General features: G+C 45.9%; 1 protein-coding gene across 5 annotated transcripts in view; it reads right to left on the minus strand.

The window, feature by feature from the left end:
* atp8a2 (ATPase phospholipid transporting 8A2) overlaps positions 1-24140 on the minus strand; it is a 696532-nt gene that overhangs the window by 658451 nt on the left and 13941 nt on the right. For all 5 annotated transcript variants that reach the window (XM_085999230.1, XM_085999229.1, XM_085999228.1 and 2 more), the window contains exon 2: positions 16798-16863. In XM_085999230.1, the coding sequence (XP_085855356.1) occupies positions 16798-16855 (58 nt within the window). In that variant the 5' untranslated portion in view covers positions 16856-16863. The remainder of the gene's footprint in view (positions 1-16797; positions 16864-24140) is intronic.

Raw genomic sequence — 24140 nt, forward strand, 5'->3', positions numbered from 1 at the left:
AAAGATAAGTGTAAAGTCATGATATTAGCTAGAAGCAGCAAAAATGAGGAAAAAAGACTTACTTTTATATAGCGCCTTTCACGACCACCGGACGTCTCAAAGTGCTTTTGAAAAGGAGTCAGTTTAGCGTCTCAACCGAAAGACAGCCCCTCTGACAGTGCAGCACTGCCTCAGTACTGTACTGGAGTGCCAGCCTAGATTTATGTACTCAAGTCCCTGGAGTGGGACTTGAACCTTCTGACTCAGAGGCGAGTGTGCTACCCAGTGAGCCACAGTGTACACGTTAAACAATAACATTCTTGACGGAAAGAGGAAGCGAGTTTTTGGTAGATGGGTTGTTAAAACCGTCGATTCAGTGCTATCAAGAAAGCTAATAAAATGTTTGGAATATAAAGCCAGGGATATGACTCAAAAGAGGCACTGAAGTTGAATCTGGTTGAGCGGGGTCTCATCTGGAGTGCTGTCTTCTGTTTTGGCCTCCGTAATCCAAGAAAGTAGGATTATTGGAGGGAGTCCAGAGGGGTGGGGGGCTCCAAGGCTGAATGCAGAGCCCTTTCAGTTGGTGAATGTTGTGTAACAGAGTGAATTAAATAATAATAAAAAGGGGAATATAACATCTTAAACAGTAACATATTTCCCTATGCATAACATTTTCCTTGTCTAATTAGTTTTAGGGATTTGGATTGTCTGAGCCTCATGGTTATTCACATCATGTCAGATGAATGATGTTTTTGTGTTATTGCTTATTTAGCTAAGAAAAAGAGAAGTGCAAATAAACCGGAGTCCAATTTGAAAAGGCCCTGGGTATTTCCTTCACGATTATGGCTGCTGCACTCAGCCAATTATGCAACATATCTTTTGTTTGCCTGCTGAGCCTACAGAAATTTCAAGTGGGCTGGACAGTTTCTATTTGCGCACTTCAACAGCTAGTTGAATACCAGTGTTTTTAACAATAATCTTCACTTTTCTCTGATCATTTCCTTTGTGGTGAAAACATCTGCAGCAATCAACTTTTTTTTTTTAAAAAGAAGAATTTCCTGGTGTCTCCCGGCCTGCACTCATCAATTGATGCTTGTTAGCATTGGCGAAAGGAGTACTTTCTGGTCCCCTGGTGTTATCATCTCCAGTAATGCACAACAGATGCAGAGCAAAACTCCCTTTCTAAACTGCTCCAACAATGAGTGAAGAATTCCCCTGTGGCTACATGTAATGACATCATAAAAACACATTCTTCTTAAATAGTTGTAAGATGTCGATAGACTTGAGTGCAGAGTAAATCCTCTCCCAGTGTGCCATAGCCCCAGCCTCAGATCACCCCCTACTGTTTGTTAGATCCAAGGCCCATGGGAAAAATCTAACCCACTTCCTGATCTTATCTGACCCACAGAACCCCAACTGTTGATCCCTCTCATTTGCAGCAACAATTGATCTGTCGGTGGGTTCGTGGAAATTTATAAACAAAATCTCAGACAGCGCTGTGAGCTTTGTCAGCAAGAGTGCATTGGATAGAGAGGAGGTTCCCACTCCCAGCACTGCTGCCTTCCACCCCTCAGTATTGTGAATTGCTGTGTCAGGTCCTTCTGAAAGGAGAGCAGTGTTGCTAGGAGCAAGAGCTTTATGTTAATCCGGTGTACTCCTGCTGAGAAAGCCTGTTACATTCTTGTTTGAAACTCCCAAGAATCAACCCCAGATCAGCATCAATTAGTTTTTCCAGAGGAGGGTGTTTTTCCATGAAGAGTGTACACCTCACTTATCTGCAGCTCTGTACTGGGTATCGGAGCAAAAGGAGGAAAACCTTGGAGCAATTAACTGGCCCAGGCTCAGAGGCTGAGCCTGAGGTTTGCTTGAACTCCTGTTCCCTACACTAGGCTGCCATCCAAGAAACTGTTGGGCTCTATCCCAGCACATCATCACTGGCATCCCTTCCATCATGTCCGAGATACAGCGGACACCTCTAATCTGTTCACTCGATTCCCGCTGCTACTACTAACCTGGCGTCTCACCACTCACAGTTAGAGACAAGGAGATAAACGTAATAACAGAGGAATAAGACGTGGAAAAGGAAAAAAGAGCAGTAAGAGCACAAAGTGGGTGGCGAAGAGACAGAAATGAAGGAGCAGTGAGTACCTTAGGGTGCATCTAACATGCCGTTGGCATTGGAGCAGCCATGCTAACATTGTCGTTTAAGTGCACACTTAATTAAATTATTCACAAGTTCTGGCCCATTGCTTCACAAGGTTAGATAGCCCTGCCCTACCACACCAGCGTTACATTTTCCACTTCCCACATCATCAATTCTGTGAGTGGAATTGATGATTTCTGGGTAGTTTTATAATGTAAGCTCACACCCATTAGGAATCGGATCAAGAATGCCCAAACTAATCTCACATGCTGACAGCCTGCGAAGAGATGAGACCTTCAACCTGGGCTAGATTTGTATCCAGACTGTCGAATTAAAGCAGGGGATGTGAATTCACAGTGCCGCCCTCTTCCCCATTTGATCTGCATTTACCACAATACGTTTATTTTCTATTTGTTTTAAGAGAGACTTTCAAAAAAAATCTCCATTTATAACAAAATATTAAAAAGAAATGAACACTGTACAAAAATAGCTTGACATAATTTGAAACTCTGTTGACAGGAGTGCAGGATACAAATGTGTACTTCTGCAGAAATGATGTACACTGCAACTGGAGAAAAGGTAAAAGGATCAGCAAGGCTTCAGGCTCCTGGGCCTCCAATTTCCTCCGCGGGTGCAACCTGGAAGTTAGACATCAAAATGTGCCCATTCCGCCAAAGTTACTCTCAAATTTCCTGTGAATGTCATTAGAATGCACCTGAATGTAAAATTGGCATAAATCAGCATAAACAAGGAAAGGGCCAAACTCTCACAACAGGGCAGAATTTGCTGCCAAAATAACAGCAAGACTAATGGCGCTTGCCATTATTTATGGGTAAATGGTACAGCAACTTCAGGCAAGGAGCAGGTGCGTGGTTGAATGTGAATATCCAAAAGTTGCTGCCCGAGTTGTGCCGCTCCACCGTTAGCTTCGTAAAAACGGCATCGTGCCCATGGCGATAATGATATCAAATCCAGCGTCAAAGATCTTTTTTTAAATAAAAAGACTTAAAAAGCTTGCATTTATATAGCACCTTCCACGACCTCAGGACGTCCCAAAGTGCTTTACAGCCAATGAAGTATAGTCACTGTTGTAATGTAGGAAACGTGGCAGCCAATTAGTGCACAGCAAGCACCCACAAACAGCACTGTGATAATGACCAGAAATTCGTGTTAGCCAGCAAAGTTGCCGGAGTTAACAGCCACTGAAAATGGCCGCAATGCTAACAGGGGCAAAATTCATCCGGAGGGCTGGAGATTGTTGGCACTGCGCTTACCTTCCGTGCAACGCAGTCCTGGTAGCGTTGCTGGAGGCATCCGAGGTGAAGATTCTGTCCAGGTGCGGCATTGCAGCTTCCCACAGCCTCTGGGAGCGAGGCTGTGGAGCTCGCAAGGCATTCTGGGCAATGAAGAGGTCTGAGAATTAAAAGGGGCCATGCACACTGAAGCAATACAAATTAAAATGAAGTGAAACAATGCAGTTTTCAGCCCTTTTCTGCCTTCTAAAAAAAATTAAAAAGTCTGAAATGTGAATATTCAGTCCTTAAAGCTAAATTCCCTTCCTAACCTCAAAAAAATGGGAAAAATGCCTCAGCACTAACAGAAATAGCTCAGCAAGCCAGGAAATGGGCACCCAGGATCTTGCATGCAGCATTCCAGCACTGTGCAGGGGGTCAACACTGCAAGATAGCCAGGAGGCCCGCCAGAAAGAATGAAGTGGAAGTACATCACCGAGACCGTCGCTGCCAGCAGTGTCGCCCCACCCCCCACCCCCCCACACCACCTGGCTCCAGTGTCCAAAGAAGCTTCATGACCTCAGACCACTGGTCAAGGTCAGTGAATGCATCTTCAAAAGCCGTCTCCTACCAACTGAATCACTAGCCTTACACACTGCACGACCCCCACCCCCAATCACTCACCTACCAACAATCTGCACCAATCACGAGGCACATCTCCCATTCCTAGCCTCACCTCAACCCCTTGGAGGAGACCATGCAGGCCAGCCACCAGCTGCTCATGGTCAACCAGCAAGGACATTTGCAGTGTCCCCCACTGAAAATCAGCAGCCTTCCACCAGCCATGCTGCAGCCACTGCGTGACATCAGTAGGATGGGCAAAGGCACACAGAAGACAGTCACTAAGAGAATGTATATGGGTGATGAGTTGATTTCTTGATGTCACATTGGATGGCTAGATGTATATAGGTGGATTGGGAGGTTTGCTTTATGGTGGCTTTTATTTCAGCATCGTGGCCAAGAGGACGCTGTGATGGTCAGTAACAGAGGGAAGGGAAGGTGTGGGACTAATGTTGAAAGGGGAATTGGGGTTGTGGTCACTGGGACCGGAGGCGGATGATTCCATCCCGGATATCCTAGCCACAAAGGGGTTGTCTGGGATGCATCCTTCTGTCTAATTCCTCCTCTGCAGCTTCCTCCTCTTCCGTCTGCAAGCAGAGGCTGTAGATGTGAAATGACAGAAAAAATGCTGGAAATACTTAGCTGGTAAGGCAGCATCTCGACCCGAGACATAGACTCTCTTTTTCTCTCCATGGAGGTTGTGTGGCTGCTGAGTATTCGCAGCATGTTCTCTCTTCTCAAAGACCTTACTTTACCATATGAGCACTAACAAGCATCCAGCAGCACTCCCTACACACGTAAACTTTTCACATCTATTGCAGTAAGCCACCACTTCAATAAAATCAAAAAAAAAGTCTGAAACCTTAAATTCAAACTTAACAAAACGATATGCGTGTCCCTTTTAAGAGGTGCAAACATCACCACTGTCAGCTGCTTTGCACACCGTGCTTAGGGCCCAGCGCTGAATTCAGCGCTAGGGACAAAGTTTGCGCTTATGACGTCACAACACCGCCATTTCGTTGGGGATGGCGCTGCCAGTTACTGGCAGCGCAAAGGTAAGGATGGAAACGGCGGTCGCTGTGGGACCTGTCAGCAGCTGGCGAAAGAGTGGCAGCTGCAGTTTTAGCGCCATTTAATGGCGCTACGGCCTTGAATTTCTAGCCCCCAGTTTTTTAGTGATGTTGATTGAGGGATAAATATTGGCCAGGACACCGGGGATAACGCCCCTGTTCTTCTTCAAAATAGTGCCATGGGATCTTTTACGTCCACCTGAGAGGGAGGAGACGGGGCCTCGGTTTAAAGTCTCATCCAAAAGAGGGCACCTCCAACAGTGCAACGCTTCCTCAGTACTGCAGTGTACTGGAGTGTCAGCCAGGATTTTGTGCTCAAGTCTCTGGAGTGAGGCTTGAACCCACAACCTTCTGACTCAGGTGAGTGTGCTACCAACTGAGCCACAGCTGACACAGTTAGAGCAAGATACCTTATTGTACTTTTTCCAAAGGTATATATCGATTGTGGTACAAATCATATTCATGCAAATTGTATCATAGTGAGAGCAAAGGCATGGATAACATAAACTTAAGCAGGGTATGGATTGCAAGTGTAGAACCAGAGGACATGACCACAAAGTTCGCAAACCTCAAGCAAAACGAGAGATTGGAAGGATACCCCCTACCCCCCACAAGTGAACAGTTCATGGGGTGTTATGTAATTCTTTGAAAAGAAACCTGGTAAAGAATGGGTCTAAAGATTACAGTGATACATGAAAAGGGATTTTCAAATAATTCATTGAACATAATGGCCTGGGCCCAAGGAAATATCTTCTTCTAAAAGCAAACATTCAAAGTTGAATAATGGAGATTGTATGGTTAGATAGATATTCTTTCATTTTATCAAAGACCTCAGTGGGTCTGCGAGAAATTTTACACAACGTCTCTCATGATTTTCATAAGTTAGGAAGAATTTGTAATTGGGCAGATTGTACCTGGTCAGTGAACGGAACAAGCTTAGGGAGCCAAATTACATTTCTTGTTCCATGATTTATGTTCTTAACAGCAAAGATAATTACCCACATTTAGAAATTATAGGTATTGTGTGCAGGGTTAAAGATATAGCGATGAAAGGTCGGAGCTGTTATAAATCTCATCATCAAGAAACTACTCATGAAATAACGCTGGACGGCCAGCTAGTGGCATCGTCCAAGGAGTATAAATACTCGGGCGTGAGCCCAGCTTTCCAGGGACATTTTGTATGACAAGGAGCTAGTGAAATACAACTAGACCTCCATGTTCTGAAACAAGTTGATTAAAGCCTTGCTTTATGCTCAAACCAAGTGCGTAGTGAGTTTTATTACGTCAGGAGCCATGCCAGTTAATTTTGCTGTTAAAACCCCTATGTAGAGGTAGCTGGGGGGCAGGAAACACAGTATCTCAGAACACTATGGAGTGGTTGGTTGCACAACCTCCCACACAAGGTTCCTGTTTTGACTGCACCATAAAGGCAGCACTGAGAGGAGGTGCTTCTCCAGAAGGATTGCCGACTTAGCAGGAGTGTTATCCTAGGATGCCAGTATGCAACTCCTGGTGGCCAATTAAGCTTCTGCAGGGGCCGAATTGTCTATTAATTGGCTATCCTTTCAGCTAACAAATGTTTTGCCTCATAAGCAAGCTTAGACAGAAATGCAACTTAAAACAGGGCCTAAAAATACAAACACAACCTTTGTTAAATCATGTGTTCTGTTAGCAAGAATGATGGACTCAGAATACAGTAGCAATTTCAGAAGTGCCATAACAACATGGTAAGAGGAGAAAACTCAAAAGAAGTCAGCAGAAAAGATCTATATTATGGCAAGAATTTAAGACTGTAAAAAGTATCCATCAATTTTAAAAGGGAGACTGTAGAAGGGCAGAAGTGTAATGTGATTCAACATTACTGAAGTTGTCATACAAATAGCTGGATGGCATTTAGTCAGCCAACAATGAAACAGAACCAAGAAAGCTTTTGGCAAAGTCCCATATGAAAGTAAATGAAAATTCACAGGAAAACAAGGTAGAATAAAGGACTCAAATAGGAAGCTGATTAAAAATTAGGAACAAAGAATACTTGAGAGGGGCTGAAAATCTAATTTTAGAAAGGTTTCTTTTGTTTCCAATCTACATTAATGACCTAAATATTAAAACTAAATGCGAGGATTTTCCCCTGCAAGGGGAGAAAGTCCAAACTATAATAATAATCAATGACCTTCCCTGCAACACTTCACAAAAGAAGCAAAACTGATTCAACAATGTTCCCACACAAGAAAAGCGAAGGACAAGTAAAGCCAATTGAAGGTCATCCCTCCAGTACCCTAACTCTGCCATTTTAACATCCAATTACATTTTAAGCACCCCTTGTGGTTTCAGCTCAAAAATATAAACATTGAAGATTAGACATGTGGAACTCCAAGAGAAGGCAGTTGATTCAAAGTCAACTGACACCTTTAAAACAGAGCTGCACCAGTATCTGTCGGGAAGTGGGATTGAGGTCTATGAGATATTAAACACATTGATCAATTTCCAAATATAACCTCTCTTAGTCCCGTGGCATTTAACAATGCCTTTGAATGCAACATGTGGGATTGTATTTCTATATCCATCAACTGAGTCACACATAATTACAGAGCCAGGATATTATCGCAAGGACTGAAAAATCCCACTTTGAAGACAGCAGTCAGTCAATCATCAAAGTCAAAGGCACAATACATGAAAATGGTCCCAAGGAATGCTAAAGGTTCTCAAGCACCTCCTAAGGTCCTTCACAGTATACAATACAATGCACTGTAGATGCAAGCACCGCTTTCTTAGCTAATCCTAGGGGGAGTGTTTGCCAGTGCTCTGGGGGAGGGTTTAAACTAAAATGGCAGGGGGTTGGGAACCTGAGCAAGGGGACAGAGGAAAGGGAAACAAGGATAAAAGCAAAAAAGATAGGAAGGAGAAAAACAAAAGTGGCAGTCAGAGAAATCAACAGTTTAAATCAAACATGGCCACAGTAAATAATAATTCTAATAGGTGTAAGAGCATTAAAAAAACAAGCCTGAAGGCTGTGTGTCTTAATGCGAGGAGCATTTGTAATAAGGTGGATGAATTAGCTGCGCAAATAGAAGTAAACGAATATGATTTGATTGGGATTACGGAAACATGGCTCCAGGGTGGCCAAGGCTGGGAACTCAACATCCAGGGGTATTCAATATTCAGGAAAGATAGGTAAAAAGGAAAGAGACCATCGGGAACATCCTTCCTGCATCTAGTCTGTCCAGTCCTGTCAGAATTTTCTAAGTTTCAATGAGATCCCCTCTCATTCTTCTAAACTCCAGTGAGTACAAGCCCAATCGACCCAATCTCTCCTCATACGTCATTCCCGCCATCCCAGGTATCAGCCTGGTGAATCTTCGCTGAACTCCTTCCATGGCAAGAACATCCTTCCTCAGATAAGGCGACCAAAACTGCACACAATACTCAAGGTGTGGTCTCACCAAGGCCCTGTATAACTGCAGCAAGACATCCTTGTTCCTGTACTCAAACCCTCTCGCTACGAAGGCCAACATGCCATTTGCCTTCTTAACCGCCTGCTGCACCTGTATGCTTACCTTCAGCGACTGGTGCACAAGGACACCCAGGTCTCGTTGCACTTCCCCTTCTCCCAATCTATTGCCATTCAGATAATAATCTGCCTTCCTGTTTTTGCCATCAAAGTAGATAACCTCGCATTAGCCACGTTATATTGCATCTGCCATGCTTTTGCCCAATCACCCAACCTGTCCAAATCATCCTGGAGTTTCTCGGCATCCTCCTCACAGCACACACGCCCACCCAGCTTTGTGTCGTCTGCAAATTTGGAGATATTACATCTAGTTCCCTTGTCTAGATCATTAATATATATTGTGAATAGCTGGGGCCCAAGGACCGATCCCTGCGGTACCCCACTAGTCACTGCTTGCCACTCGGAAAAAGACCCGTTTATTCCAACTCTTCGCTTTCTGTCTGCCAACCAGTTCTCTATCCAAGTCAATACCTTGCCCCCAATCCCATGTGCCTTAACTTTACATGCTAATCTCTTATGCGGGACCTTATCAAATGCCTTCTGAAAGTCCAAATACACCACATCCACTGGTTCTCCCTTATCTATTTTACCAGTTACATCCTCAAAAATTCCAGTAGATTAGTCAAGCACGATTGACCTTTTGTAAATCCATGTTAACTTTGTCCGATCCTGTCACTGTTTTCCAAGTGCTCTGCTATTACATCTTTTATAATGGTCTCTAGCATTTCCCCCACTACCGATGTCAGGCTTACCAGTCTGTAATTCCCCGTTTTCTCTCTACCACCTTTTTTGAATAGTGGGGTGACATTAGCTACCCTCCAATCCATGGGTACTGTTCCAGATTCCATCGAATGCTGGAAGATGATCAGCAAAGCATCAACTATTTCTAGGGCCACTTCCTTAAGTACCCTAGGATGTAGATTATCAGGCCCTGGGGATTTATCGGCCTTCAATCCCATCAATTTCCCTTACACCATTTCCCCTACAAATACTGATTTCTTTCAGTTCCTCCCTTCCATCAGACCCTATGTTCCACGACATCTCTGGGAGGTTATTTGTGTCCTCCTTTGTGAAGACAGAACCAAAATGTGAATTTAATTGGTCTGCCATTTCTTTGTTCCCCATTATAAATTCCCCTGATTCTGACTGCAAGGGACCTATGCTTGACTTCACCAATCTTTTTCTCTTCACATATCTATAAAAGCTTCTAGAGTCAGTTTTTATGTTCCCTGAAAGCTTACTCTCATATTCTATTTTCCCTTTCTTAATTAATCCCTTTGTCCTCCTTTGTTGAATCCTAAACTGCTCCTAATCCTCAGGTTTACTGCTTTTTCTGGCCAAATTATATGTCCTCTCCTTGGATCTTATGCTATCCCGAATTTCCCTGGTTAGCCACGGTTGAGTCACCTTTTTTGTTTTATTTTTATGCCAAACAGGGATGAACAAATTCTGTAGTTCATCCATGCGATCTTTAAATGTTTGCCATTGCCTATCCACCGTCAACCCTTTAAGTAATGTTCCTCAATCCATCCTAGCCAACTCGTGCCTCATACCATCGTAGTTTCCTTTATTTAAATTCAGGACCCTAGTCTCTGAGTCAACTACTTCACTCTCCATTTTAATGAAGAATTCTATCATATTATGATCGCTCCGACCCAAGGGGCCTCGCACAACAAGATTGCTAATTAATCCTCTCTCATTACATAATACCCAGTCTAAGATGGCCTGATCTCTAGTTGGTTCCTCGACATATTGGTCCAGGAAACCATCCCGTATACACTCTAGGAATTCCTCCTCCGCAGTATTGTTACTAATTTGGTTAGCCCAATCTATATGTAAATTAAAGTCACCCATGATAACTGCTGTGCCCTTATTGCACACGTCTCTAATTTCCCATTTAATGCCATCCCCAACCTCAGCATTACTGTTTGGGGGTCTGTATACAACTCCCACTAACGTTTTCTGCGCCTTGGTATTACTCAGCTCTGCCCATACAGATTCCACATCATCAGAGCTAATATCCTTCCTTACCATTGTGTTAATCTCTTCTTTAACCAGCAATGCTACCCCACCTCCTTTTTCTTTTTTCCTGTCCTTCCTGAATATTGAATACCCCTGGATGTTGAATTCCCAGACTTTTTCATCCTGGAGGCATGTCTCCGTAATGTTTGAGGTCCTGGTCTTCAAACACTCTCTTCCTCAGGCGACCAAAGGCTGCACTGGCACACTGAAGGCAGTGTTGGACTTAGTCATCGATGTCTGCCCTTGTTGAAAGTAGGCTCCAGGAGGTATGGAAAGTGGTCAACGTTGTCCAAGGCCTCGTCGTGGATTTTAATAACGGGGGGGGGGGGGCGGCAGGGGGCAGTGCTATGTGGCGGGGGCAGGTTGGTGAAGACCTTTGTCTTACAGATGTTTAATGTAAGGCCTATGCTCTCGTATGCTTCGGTGAAGGTGTTGACGATGGTTTGGAGTTCGACCTCCGAGTGTGCGCAGACGCAAGTGTCGTCTGCATACTGTAATTCGATGACAGAGAATGGGACGACCTTGAATCTGGACTGGAGGCGACGGAGGTTGAACAGTTTCCCGTTTGTTCTGTAGATTAGCTCTACTCCAGCGGGGAGCTTACTGAGGGTGAGACGGAGCATTGCAGCAAGGAAGATTGAGAAGAGCGTTGGTGCGATGACACAGCCTTGCTTGACCCCAGTCCGTACGCGAATTGGGTCAATGGTGGATCTGTTGGTCAGGATCGCGGCTTGCATGTCATCGTGAAGCAGGCGGAGGATGGTGACAAACTTTTGAGAGCAGCCGAATTTGAGGAGGACACTCTATAATCCCTCACGGTTGACAGTGTCGAAGGCCTTTGTGATGTCAAAGGCAGCCATGTACAGCGGTTGGTGCTGTTCCCTGCATTTCTTTGTATTTGACGCGCAGTGAAGATCATGTCCATTGTGCCCCTTAGTGGGTGGAATCCACATTGCGACTCTGCGGGGAGCTCTTCAGCCACTAGGAGAAGGCGATTAAGGAGGATTCTTGCGATGCCTTTCCCTGTGGCAACCAGCAGGGAAACTCCTCTGTAATTACCGCAATCGGTCTAATCACCTTTCTTGAAAATGGTCACGATTACGGCGTCTTGGAGATACCCTGGCATGCTCTCCTCCTTCCAAATAAGAGAAATGAGTTCATGTACTCGCGCCAATAGTGCTTCTCCGCCATGCTTTAGTGCCTCAGCGGGGATTCCATCTGCTCCTGAGGTGGTTGTTCTTCAGTTGTCAGATGGTCTTTTCAAGCTCATGCCAGGCTGGGGTTGTGCCGAGGTGGTGGCGGGTAGCATGCTGCGGGATGGAGTTGAGGACACTCGTGTCCAAGATAAAGTCTCGGTTAAGGAGATCTTCGAAGTGCTCCTTCCAGTGGGCACTGATTGCCTCTCTGTCCTTGATGAGTACCACTCCGTTCTTGGCCCGCAGTGGGGTAGGACCTTGGGCCTAGGTGGTCTTGACTGCGCTAAAGAATCTACGCCGTCGTGGTTGTCGGCTAGCTGCTGGAGCTCCTGCACTTTCTCCACCCACCATCTGTTCTTTAGGTCGCAAGTTTTTTGTTGGACCCCGGCCTTCGGCGTCTGTCTAGCTGCTTTCTTGCTCTCCAGTTGTGTTGCTGTTTCCAGGTCAGGAATGCCTTGCGCTTGTGGCTTATTAGCTCCTGGATCTCCTGGTCATTCTCGTCGAACCAGTCTTGGTGTTCCCTGGTCGAGTGATCGAGCGTCTCGTCACAGGTGCTGATTATGCAGGCCTGGAGACCGGGCGCTGTGGAGACTCTGTGTCTGAATCATTGGGAGTCATCAGGTTGGTTGCGAGGCACAGGCTGAATCGGGCTTTCTTAGCAGGGTCCTTGATTGCTCCAGCGTTGATTTTCCTGCAGCATTGTTTCTGTTGCTGCCGCCGTTTTGGGGCTACATTGATGGAGATGATAGAGCGGATTAGGCGGTGGTCTGTCCAGCAGTCGTCAGCTCCTGTCATGGCGCGGGTGATGCAGACGTCCTTGCGGTTCCTCGCTCGGACGATGACGTAGTCCAGCAGATGCCAGTGTTTGGAGCGAGGGTGTTGCCGTGAAGCCTTGTACTTGTCTCTGACGGAACATGGTGTTGGTTATGACAAGGTCATGTTCTAAGCATTTCATCAGGAGGAGGGTACTGTTGGAGTTGGCTTTCCCTAACCCTTCTCTGCCGATCACACCTCCCCAGAGATCTGTGTCCTTTCCAATTCTGGCATTAAAGTCGCCAAGGAGGATCAGCTTCTCACCCACTGGGACTCAGGACAGGGATTGTTCGAGGCTGGAGTAGAATTCCTCTTTGGTCTCGTCTGTGACTTCCAGTGTTGGGGCGTACGCACTGATGACCATAGCACACTGGTTCCGGGCTAGGGTGAGCCGAAGAATCATGAGACGTTCATTTATTCCGCAAGGGGAGTCTCCGAGATGTTCAACTAGCTCATTTTTTATGGCAAAGTCTACCCCATGGAGGCGGCGTTCTTCTTCAGATTTGCCGTTCCAGAAGGTGGTGTAATCACCACGTTGTTCCTTGAGCTGGCCTTCCCCTGTCTGCCGGGTCTCACTTTGGTGGCAATGTCAAAACGTCTGAGCTCCCAGACAACAATAGCAGTACAGCGTTCCGGTCTGTCACTGTTGGGGTTGTCCATGAGGGTCCTGACATTCCAGGTCCCGAACTTCATTTTAAAAAGGGGTGGAAGATGCCTGTGCGGGAATTCTTTTATCATGGGTGGCCGCTGCACACCAGCTATCACACGGGCTTGACAGAGGAAGGTCTTGGTCCAATGGCAAGGGGATCCAAGACGATTGGAGACCAGGCTCTGCTACATCGGCCTAGCGCACACACACACACAAACATTCTCCTACTGTCCTCCGCCCTCCTTCCCGCAGGTCCTCTCTGCCTGGGTTTCATAGGATGCAGTGTGAACCTCCCGACCTCGCTGTTGGCCCGTGCTGCACCTTCCCTGGGCCCCGACCACGCTGCTGCTGCTGGTCCATGCTGCACCACTCCTGGGCCTTGACCTCGCTGCTCTTCCCATCCCTGCTCCTGAGCCTCAACCTCACTCTTGGGCCTCGACCTCACTCCTCCTCCCGTCCCTGCTCCTGGGCCTCGTCCTCGCTCCTGGGCCCGGCCTTGCTACTCCTCCCGTCCCTGATCCTGGGCCTCGTTCTCGCTGCTCCTCCCGTCCCTGCTCCTGGGTCTCGTCCTCGCTCTTGGGCATCGACCTCGCTCTTCCTCCCATCCCTGCTCCTGGGTCCCGGCCTTGCTGCGCCTCCCGTCCCTGCACCTGGGCCTCAACCTCATTCCTGGGCCACGTCCTCGCTGCTCCTCCCGTCCCTGCTCCAGGGCCTTGTCCTCGCTCCTTGGTCCCAACCTCACTGCTCCTGGGCCTCGACCTTGCTAGCTAGGGCAGACTAGCTAAAAGAGGATGCTGTCTTTGGCCCCTACCTCTTAATACCTTTGGTTAACAGAAAGCTATCAATCTCCGATTTAAAATTAACAAATGATCTAGCATCAATTGCCATTTGCGGATAAGAGTTCCAAACTTCTACCACTCTGTGTGTAGAAGTGTTTCCTAATTTCACTCCTGAAAGGTTTGGCTCTCATTTTTAGACTGTGCCCCCTAGTCCGAGACTCCCCAACAAGCGGAAATAGTTTCTCCCCATCTGCCCTGTTCCCCTTAATATCTTGAAAACTTCGATCAGATCACCCTTAACCTTCTAAATTCTAGGGAATACAACCCTAATTTGTGTAATCTCTCCTCGGAACTTAACCCTTGAAGTCCGGGTATCATTCTGGTAAACCTACGCTGCACTCCCTCCAAGGCCAATATATCCTTCCTAAGGTGTGATGGCCAGAATTGCTCACAGTACTCCAGGTGTGGTCTAACCAGAACTTTGTATAGCTGCAGCATAACTTCTACCCCCTTGTATTCTAGTCCTCTGGATATAAAGCTCAGCATCCCATTAGCAGTTTTGATTATTTTCTGTACCTGTTTATGACATTTTAATGATCTACGTACCTGTACTCCCAAGTCTCTTTGGACCTCCACTGCTTTTAGCCTTTCACCATTTAGAAAGTACCCTGTTCTATCCTTTTTAGGTCCAAAGTGGATGACCTCACATTTGAACCCATTTGCCACAGTTTTGCCCATTCACTTAATCTGTCGATATCCCTTTGTAATTTTATGCTTCCATCTACACTGCCTACAATACCACCTATCTTATTGTCATTTGCAAATTTGGATATATGACTTTCTCTGCCATCATCGAAGTCATTAATAAATACTGTGAATAGTTGAGGCCCCAACACAGATCCCTGCGGGACACCACTCGTCACATCCTGCCAGTTTGAGTGTCTACCCATAATCCCTACTCTCTGGCTGAGCAGCAGGAGACAATTTCTTAACCAGGTCAATAATTTGCCCTCAATTCTATGGGCTTCTATCTTAGTTAACAGTCTCGTATGTGGGACTTCTGGAAGTCCATATAAATAACATCCATAGACATTCCCCTGTCCACTACTTCAATTACCTCCTCAAAAAAATTCAATATGTTTGTCAGGCATGACTTACCTTTCACTAATCTATGCTGGCTCTCTCTGATCAACTGAAAATTTGACGTGTTCAATCACCCTATCCTTATTTATAGACTCTAGCAATTTCCCGACAACAGATGTTAGGCTAATGGTCTATAATTCCCTGGTTTCCCTCTCTCACCGTTTTTAAATAGCGGAATGACATGCGCAATTTTCCAATCTAAAGGAACGGTTCCTGAATCGAGAGAACTTTGGAAGATTATAGTTAGGGCATCTGCAATGTGCTCACCTACTTCCTTTAAAAACCTGGGATGGAAACCATCTGGTCCTAGGATTTGTCACACTTTAGTGCCATTATTTGTCATTACTGTTATTTTATTTACATTAATTTTATTGAGTCCTTGTCCCTGATTCAGTATTAGTTTCCTTGAGATTTCTGGTATGCTATCCTCTTCCTCTACTGTAAATACTGACGCAAAGTAATTATTCAAAATGTCTGCCATTTCCTTATCATTGATAATATCACTGCTTTCAGTTTTTAAGAGGCTAACATTGCTTCTGACTACACTCTTTTTCCTAATGTAATTATAAAAATTCTGTGTTGATTTTGATATCCCTTCCAAGTTGCTTTTCATACTCCCTTTTTGTAGCTCTAAACTGTGGAGGGTTGCAAGGTTAAATTACATGCGAATAAAATAGATAAACCAAAAAAAAGTTCCAAAACGAAGTTACTGAAGCCACGCAAATGATTATTAATTTAATTTTATCTCTGTTCAAAAGCCAGTTAGGTCTCCATACACCATTCCCCTGTGGCTTGCTCTCAGTTTGAAGCCTCGGCCAAGGCTGCTGTGAAATTAACTTCCAGGAAAAAGAATCATAGAATGCTCCAGCACAATTTGGCCTGTTGTGCCTGTGCTGGCTCTCGAAAAACTATCCATTTAGTCCCATTTCCCCGATCTTTCCTCACACACTTACATTTTTCTTTTTCAAATATTTATCCATTTCCCTTGTAAAGGATTCTCCTTCTGCTTCAACTTCTGGTCATTCTCGGTGTATGAAGATTTCCTCTAACCTCTGCCTTCACAGTGGGAATGGTACAAGGCAATTTCTAACCACCCCCTCTCATTTGTTCTCTCTCTCAATTGGGAAAGTGTCTGGCATCTTATTTGCTCCTAACATCATGGCAGTGATCTGCAAACTTCCCACTTGCAAAGTCACAGTGACTGGTCATTAAATGAATAATGGGTTGGACCAAATACTAGAGAACATCACAAACAAAGATTTAAGCTCAAATGATCTCAACCCCTGAATGAGATTTTCATTATCGTTCCCTTCAAATACTTGTAGTAAACGCTTGTAGTACATTTAGCACTACTATAAGTATAATTAATATATACACCATATAAGATTGACAGCATCACTACAAGATTGCAGGAGCTGGTCTACAATGGATTACTGGAACAGAGGACTGCACTAAATAATAGAGAGAATGCTACTGCTGATCCTACAATTAAGTATTTACAGCGTAATGGCCTTTGCTAACTGGTGATATTGGATCATTTATGGTACTGCACTGTAAGTATAGTTTTACTTACAACATTCTAGCTGCTTATCTGAAAGGGGGAAGGTAATTAAAAACATGCCAGTGACTCAGACACACTCACCACTCTCTTCCACTTCGTAATATTCCGACAGCTCAGTGTCAGACTCCAGCTCCTCCATTTCTGAAACTGAAAAGGTGAACAGTTGTCAACAGCAATTTCAGTTCTACAAATATCTGGTTAAATTCTATTCCATTTTGATATGTCAACATGTACAGTACACATTTTTGCATCTATCAACACAAATGTACATTTGTGGTGTTCTGTTCCTTAGACTGTAATCAAAGTGTGACGTCACCAGGAAGCAGGTAAGTGATTAGTTGGTGAGTATTTCTTTTTAAACTTTAACTCCGTGGTTTATAGTTGCTAAGGTCTCTCTGGTGTAACGGGGACTGTTGGTAAACCATTTAACACTAGTGTAATTAGTGGGATTGATTGATTTAATTTAAATTCAATTAATTAAAGGGTAAGTCATGGCAGGACAGCCCGGCCACGTGATATGCTCCTCCTGCGATATGTGGGAACTCAGAGACACTTCCTGTGTCCCTGACAACTACATGTGCAGGAAGTGCATCCAGCTGCAGTGACTGACAGACCGCATTGCGGCACTGGAGCTGCGATTGGATGCATACTGGAGCGTTCGCGATGCTCAGGACATCGTGAATAGCACGTTTACAGAGTTGGACACACCGCAGGTACAGGTTGGACAGGAAGAAAGGGAATGGGTGACCAACAGGCGGAGTACTAGGCGCAGACAGGTAGTGCAGGGGTCCCCTGCAGACATCCCCCTCTCAAACAGATACACCACTTTGAGTGCTGTTCGGGGGGATGGCTTATCAGAGGAAAGCAGCAGCAGCCAACTTCCTGGCACCAGGGGTGGCACAGGAGGAAAAAGAGGGGTAGAGCTATAGTAATAGGGGATTCTATTGTAAGGGGAATAGATAGGCGTTTCTGCAGCCGCAAACGAGACTCCAGGATGGTGTGTTGCCTCCCTGGTGCAAGGGTCAAGGATGTCTCAGAGCGGCTGCAGAACATCTTGGAAGGGGAGGGTGAACAGCCAGCTGTCATGGTGCATATAGGCACCAACGATATAGGTAAAAAGCGGGATATAGGGAGTTAGAAGGTAAATTTAAAAATAGGACCTCAAAGGTAGTAATCTCAGGATTGCTACTAGTGCCACGTGCTAGTCAGAGTAGAAATAGAAGGATATTTCAGATGAATACGTAGCTAGAGGAATGGTGCAAGGGGGAGGGATTCAAGTTCCTGGGACATTGGAACCGGTTCTGGGGGAGGCGGGACCAGTTCAAACCGGACGGTCTGCACCTGGGCAGGGCTGGAACCGATGTCCTAGGGGGGAGTGTTTGCTAGTGCTCTAGGGGAGGGTTTAAACTAAAATGGCAGGGGGTTGGGAACCTGAGCAGGGAGACAGAGGAAAGGGAAACAAGGATAAAAGCAAAAGATAGGAAGGAGAAAAACAAAAGTGGCAGTCAGAGAAATCAGCGGTTTAAATCAAAAGTGGCCACAGTAAATAATAATTCCAATTGGTCTAAGAGCGTTAAAAAAGCAAGCCTGAAGGCTTTGTGTCTTAATGCGAGGAGCATTTGTAATAAGGTGGATGAATGGGCTGCGCAAATAGAGGTAAACGAATATGATTTGGTTGGGATTACGGAAACATGGCTCAAGGATGGCCAAGGCTGGGCACTCAACATCCAGGGGTATTCGATATTCAGGAAAGATAGACAAAAAGGAAAGGGAGGTGGGGTAGCATTACAGGTTAAAGAAGGGATTAACACAATTGTAATGAAGGATATTAGCTCTGACGATGTGGAATCTGTATGGGTAGAATTGAGAAATGCCAAGGGGAAGAAAACGTTAGAGAGTGTGGTATATAGACCTCCAAACAGTAAGGCAGAGGTTGGGGATGGAATTAAAAGGGAAATTAAAGAAGCATGCAATAAGGGCACAGCAGTCATCATGGGTGACTTAATCTACATATAGATTGGGCTCACCAAATTAGTAACAATACTGTGGAGGAGGAATTCCTGGAGTGTTTACGGGATGGTTTCCTGGACCAATATGTTGAGGAACCAACCAGAGATCAAGCCATCTTAGACTGGGTATTATGTAACAAGAAAGGATTAATTAGCAATCTTGTTGTACGAGGCCCCTTGGGTCAGAGCAATCATAATATGATCGAATTCTTCATTAAGATGGAGATTGAAGTAGTTGACTCAGAGACTAGGGTCCTCAATTTAAATAAAGGAAACGACGATGGTCTGAGGAGCGAGTTGGGTAGGATTGATTGGGGAATGGCACTCAAAGGGTTGACGGTGGATAGGCAATGGCAAACATTCAAAGACCGAATGGATGAACTACAGAATTTGTTCATCCCAGTTTGGCATAAAAATAAAACAAAAAAGGTGACTCAACCGTGGCTAACAAGGGAAATTAGGGCTAGCATAAGATCCAAGGAGAGGACATATAAATTGGCCAGAAAAAGCAATAATCCTGAGGATTGGGAGCAGTTTAGGATTCAACAAAGGAGGACAAAGGGATTAATTAAGAAAGGGAAAATAAATTATGAGTGTAAGCTTGCAGGGAACATAAAAACTGACTGTAAAAGCTTTTATAGATATGTGAAGAGAAAAAGGTTGGTGAAGTCAAGCGTAGGTCCCTTGCAGTCAGAATCAGGGGAATTTATAATGGGGAACAAAGAAATGGCAGACCAATTAAATACATATTTTGGTTCAGTCTTCACAAAGGAGGACACAAATAACCTCCCAGAGATGCTGGGGAACATAGGGTCTGATGAAAGTGTGGAACTGAAAGAAATCAGTATTTGTAGGGAAATGGTGTTCGGAAAATTGATGGGACTGAAGGCCGATAAATCCCCAGGGCCTGATAATCTACATCCCAGGGTACTTAAGGAAGTGGCCCTAGAAATAGTAGATGCATTGCTGGTCATCTTCCAGAACTCGATAGACACTGGAACAGTACCCATGGATTGGAGAGTAGCTAATGTTACCCCACTATTCAAAAAAGGTGGTAGAGAAAAAGCGGGGAATTATAGACCGGTAAGCCTGACATCGGTAGTGGGGAAAATGCTGGAGTCTATTATAAAAGATGTAATAGCAGAGCACTTGGAAAGCAGTGACAGGATCGGACAAAGTCAACATGGATTTACAAAAGGCAAATCATGCTTGACTAATCTACTGGAATTTTTTGAGGATGTAACTGGTAAAATAGATAAGGGAGAACCAGTGGATGTGGTGTATTTGGACTTTCAGAAGGCTTTCGATAAGGTCCCGCATAAGAGATTAGCGTGCAAAATTAAGGCACATGGGATTGGGGGCAAGGTATTGACTTGGATAGAGAACTGGTTGGCAGACAGAAAGCAAAGAGTTGGAATAAACGGGTCGTTTTCCGAGTGGCAGGCAGTGACTAGTGGGGTACTGCAAGGATCGGTCCTGGACCCCAGCTGTTCACAATATATATTAATGATCTGGACGAGGGAATTGGATGTAATATCTCCAAATTTGCAGACGACACAAAGCTGGGTGGGAGGTATGCTGTGAGGAGGATGTCGTGAAACTCCAGTACGATTTGGACAGGTTGGGTGATTGGGCAGAAACATGGCAAATGCACTATAATGTGGATAAATGTGAGGTTATCCACTTTGGTGGCAAAAACAGGAAGGCAGATAATTTTTTGAATGGCAATAGATTGGGGGAAGTGCAAAGAGACCTGGGTGTTCTTGTGCACCAGTCACTGAAAGTACATCAGGTATATCAGGACATACCCCAACCAGAAACCCTGGATGAACGGAGTGGTCCGCTCACTGTTGAAAGCACGCGACGCAGCATTTAAATCTGGCGACGCGGCGGCTTACAGTGCAGCTAGGACCAACCTAAAAAAGGGTATCAGGACTGCCAAAAGGAAACAGACACTGCGGATAGAGGATCACTTCCGCAACAACTCGGACCCCCGGCACGTGGCAAGGCATCCAGTCCATCACTGACTACAAGGACAAAAACACCAGTCCCCCGGTTAGCGATGCCTCCCTTCCGGAGGAGCTTAACAACTTCAACGCTCGCTTCGACAGGGACAACATGGAGCCGGCTAACAAAGCCTTGCCACCCCCGGAAGACCAGGTGCTCACTCCGTCGACCTCCGACGTAAGGGGTGTTCTACGTGGAGTGAACACACGAAAGGCTGCTGGACCGGATAGCATCCCTGGACGGGTACTCAAGGAATGTGCTGATCAGCTGGCTGATGTCTTCACCGCCATCTTTAATCTGTCATTGGCCCAGGCAGTCGTCCCTACATGCTTCAAGACCGCTACCATTATTCCTGTGCCAAAACAAATGGCTGTGACGTGCCTGAACGACTATCGACCTGTCGCACTCACACCCATCATAATGAAGTGTTGAGAGAGACTGGTCTTAGCCCACATCAAAGCCAGTGTTCCTGCCTCCCTTGACCAACACCAGTTTGCCTATCGTGCAAACAGATCAACGGAGGATGCAATCACAACTGCTCTACACTCGGCACTGAATCACCTAGATGGTAAGGAGACCTACATCAGAGTGCTGTTTATAAACTACAGCTCAGCATTCAACACTATCGTCCCCAACAAGCTGGCCACCAAACTCTTGGCCTGAACACTTCCCTCTGCAACTGGACCCTGGACTTCCTAACAAACAGACCCCAGTCTGTCAAATTAGGTAACCACACATCCCCCCCCACCTGACCCTGAACACGGGGGCCCCACAAGGATGTGTGCTGAGCCCCCTCCTCTACTCCCTCTTCACCCATGACTGTGTGGCTGTTAATGGTTCCAACACCATCATCAAGTTTGTGGATGACACCACGGTAGTAGGCCAGATCACCAACAACGATGAGTCAGCCTACAGGGAGGAGGTCCAGCATCTCGTGAAGTGGTGCACCGATAACAACCTGGCCCTTAACATCAAGAAAACCAAAGAAATCATTGTGGACTTTAGGAAGGCGGAAGTCACACCCCCATCCACATCAATGGGGCTGTGGTGGAAAGGGTGGACAGCTTTAAGTTCCTCGGAGTCCACATCACGGAAGACCTCTCCTGGTCCCTCAACACCTCCTCTCTGGTGAAGAAGGCCCAGCAGCGCCTATATTTCTTAAGGAGGCTGAAGGGATGTAATCTGTCACCCCTGATCCTCTCTAACTTTTACCGCTGCACTATAGAGAGCATCCTGAAAAACTGCATCACAGTATGGTATGGCAGCTGTAGCTACTATGACCGGAAAGCCCTGCAACGGGTAGTCAAAACTGCCCAACGCATTACCGGCACCCGGCTACCGACCATAGAGCACATATACCAGAAACGCTGTCGACGGAAGTCACGGTCCATCATCAAAGACCCTACCCACCCCAGCCACAGTCTGTTCGCCCTCCTACCATCTGGGAGACGCTACAGATGCATTCGCACCCGTACGACTAGATTTAGGAACAGCTTCTTTCCCAGGGCTGTCATCCTACTGAACTCCACAAATAAACTCCAAAGCCTGCACATCTGCCAATGCACTTTAATATACTAGAAGCCAAATGTATGTGGAATGTTTAAATGTCTTAATCCAAATGTACACTCTCGGGAGCCGCAAACCTACATTTTGTTGTACTGCGCTTGTGCACTAACAATGACAATAAAAAGTTGATTTGATTTGATTTGAAGGTAAGCATGCAGGTGCAGCAGGCGGTTAAGAAGGCAAATGGTATGTTGGCCTTCATAGCAAGAGGGTTCGAATACAGGAACAAGGATGTCTTGCTGCAGTTGTACAGGGCCTTGATGAGACCACACCTTGAGTATTGTGTGCAGTTTTGGTCGCCTTATCTGAGGAAGGACGTTCTTGCCATGGAAGGAGTGCAGCGAAGATTCACCAGGCTGATACCTGGGATGGCAGGAATGACGTATGAGGAGAGATTGTCTCGATTGGGCTTATACTCACTGGAGTTTAGAGGGGATCTCATCGAAACCTATAAATTTCTGTCAGGCCTGGACAGACTAGATGCAGGAAGGATGTTTCTGATGGCCGGGGAGTCCAGAACCAAGGGTCATAGTCTAAGGATAAGGGGTAAGCCATTTAGGACTGAAATGAGGAGGAATTTCTTCACCCAGAGAGAGTGGTGAACCTGTGGAATTCTCTGCCACAGAGGGCGGTGGAGGCCAGTTCATTAAATATATTTCTGTTTCGGACTAGGAGGGGGGGGGGGGGGGGCGGTGGTGGGGAGAGCCGGGCATGGCGGTTGGAGGCCGGACGTGAGCGTGAGAGGCAGGCCCCAGGCTGTTGCAAATTTGAACCGGCGACAGTGTGGGAAGCTCGCAGTTCGAGGGGAAGGAGAAGCTCGCAGTTCGAGGGGAAGGAGGGAGAGCTGGGCATGGAGACCTGAGGCCAGACGGTGAGCGTGAGAAGAAGGACACCATATTGTGGAGCCGGCAACAGGGAGGAGGAGTCCGCGGATACGGAGCGGCTGATGGACATCGCGTTCCCACTGCCATTGGACGCAATTGAATTGACTTTTACTGAACATGGCGCTGTAGAATAGCGACGTGACTCTGTGAGCTCCCACAGCCTATTGTGGAAGTGATCGGGGAGTAAAAACATTCCATTGTAGTTATACATATGGCAAATAAAATTGATTTGAGAAGGAGTTGGATATATTTCTTAAGGCTAAAGGGATCAAAGGATATGGGGAGAAGGCAGGGACAGGGTACTGAATTTGGATGATCAGCCATGATCTCATTAAATGGTGGAGCAGGCTCGAGGGGCCGAATGGCCTACTCCTGCTCCTATCTTCTATGTTTGTGTGGTAAACCACTGTATTGTATATTGCCACCTCTGGGTGGCGCTGTGTATGGAGGCATGCCTCAGCTGACTCCACCCACCACTGTGTGGGTTTCGTTCAGACTTGTTCAGTCACTCACGAAGAAGCATGGTCTCTTCTTAGCTAATAAAAGCCTTATTCATCTCTTCTTTCGACTCATCATCTCTTCTTCGACTCATCACCTTTTATGAAGTAATTGATAAGCGTATCAATTTTATTAGCTAAAAGTTAAATGGCGACACCGGAGGAGCAACAACAGCAACGGATACAGCAGACATTGCTGAGAGCCCTCAGACCACCACGCCTGGACCTCGACCCTCAAGATGTGGGTGCATCAGCCAAGTTTGAACACTGGCTGAGCTGCTTTGAATCCTTCCTCGCAATCTCACAGGTTACAGAGGAGGATCACAAACTGAAAATTTTGACCGCCCAGGTGAGCCATCAAGTATATATGCTAATCCGGGACTCTAATACGTACGTGGCGGCCCTCGAGCTACTAAAAGGGCAATATACGCGCCCAGTGAACACAATTTACGCCCGACACC

This window comes from Somniosus microcephalus, chromosome 10, assembly GCF_052327205.1.
Source record: "Somniosus microcephalus isolate GS21.2 chromosome 10, FLI_Smic_1.0, whole genome shotgun sequence".
In the NCBI taxonomy this organism is placed as follows: domain Eukaryota; kingdom Metazoa; phylum Chordata; class Chondrichthyes; order Squaliformes; family Somniosidae; genus Somniosus; species Somniosus microcephalus.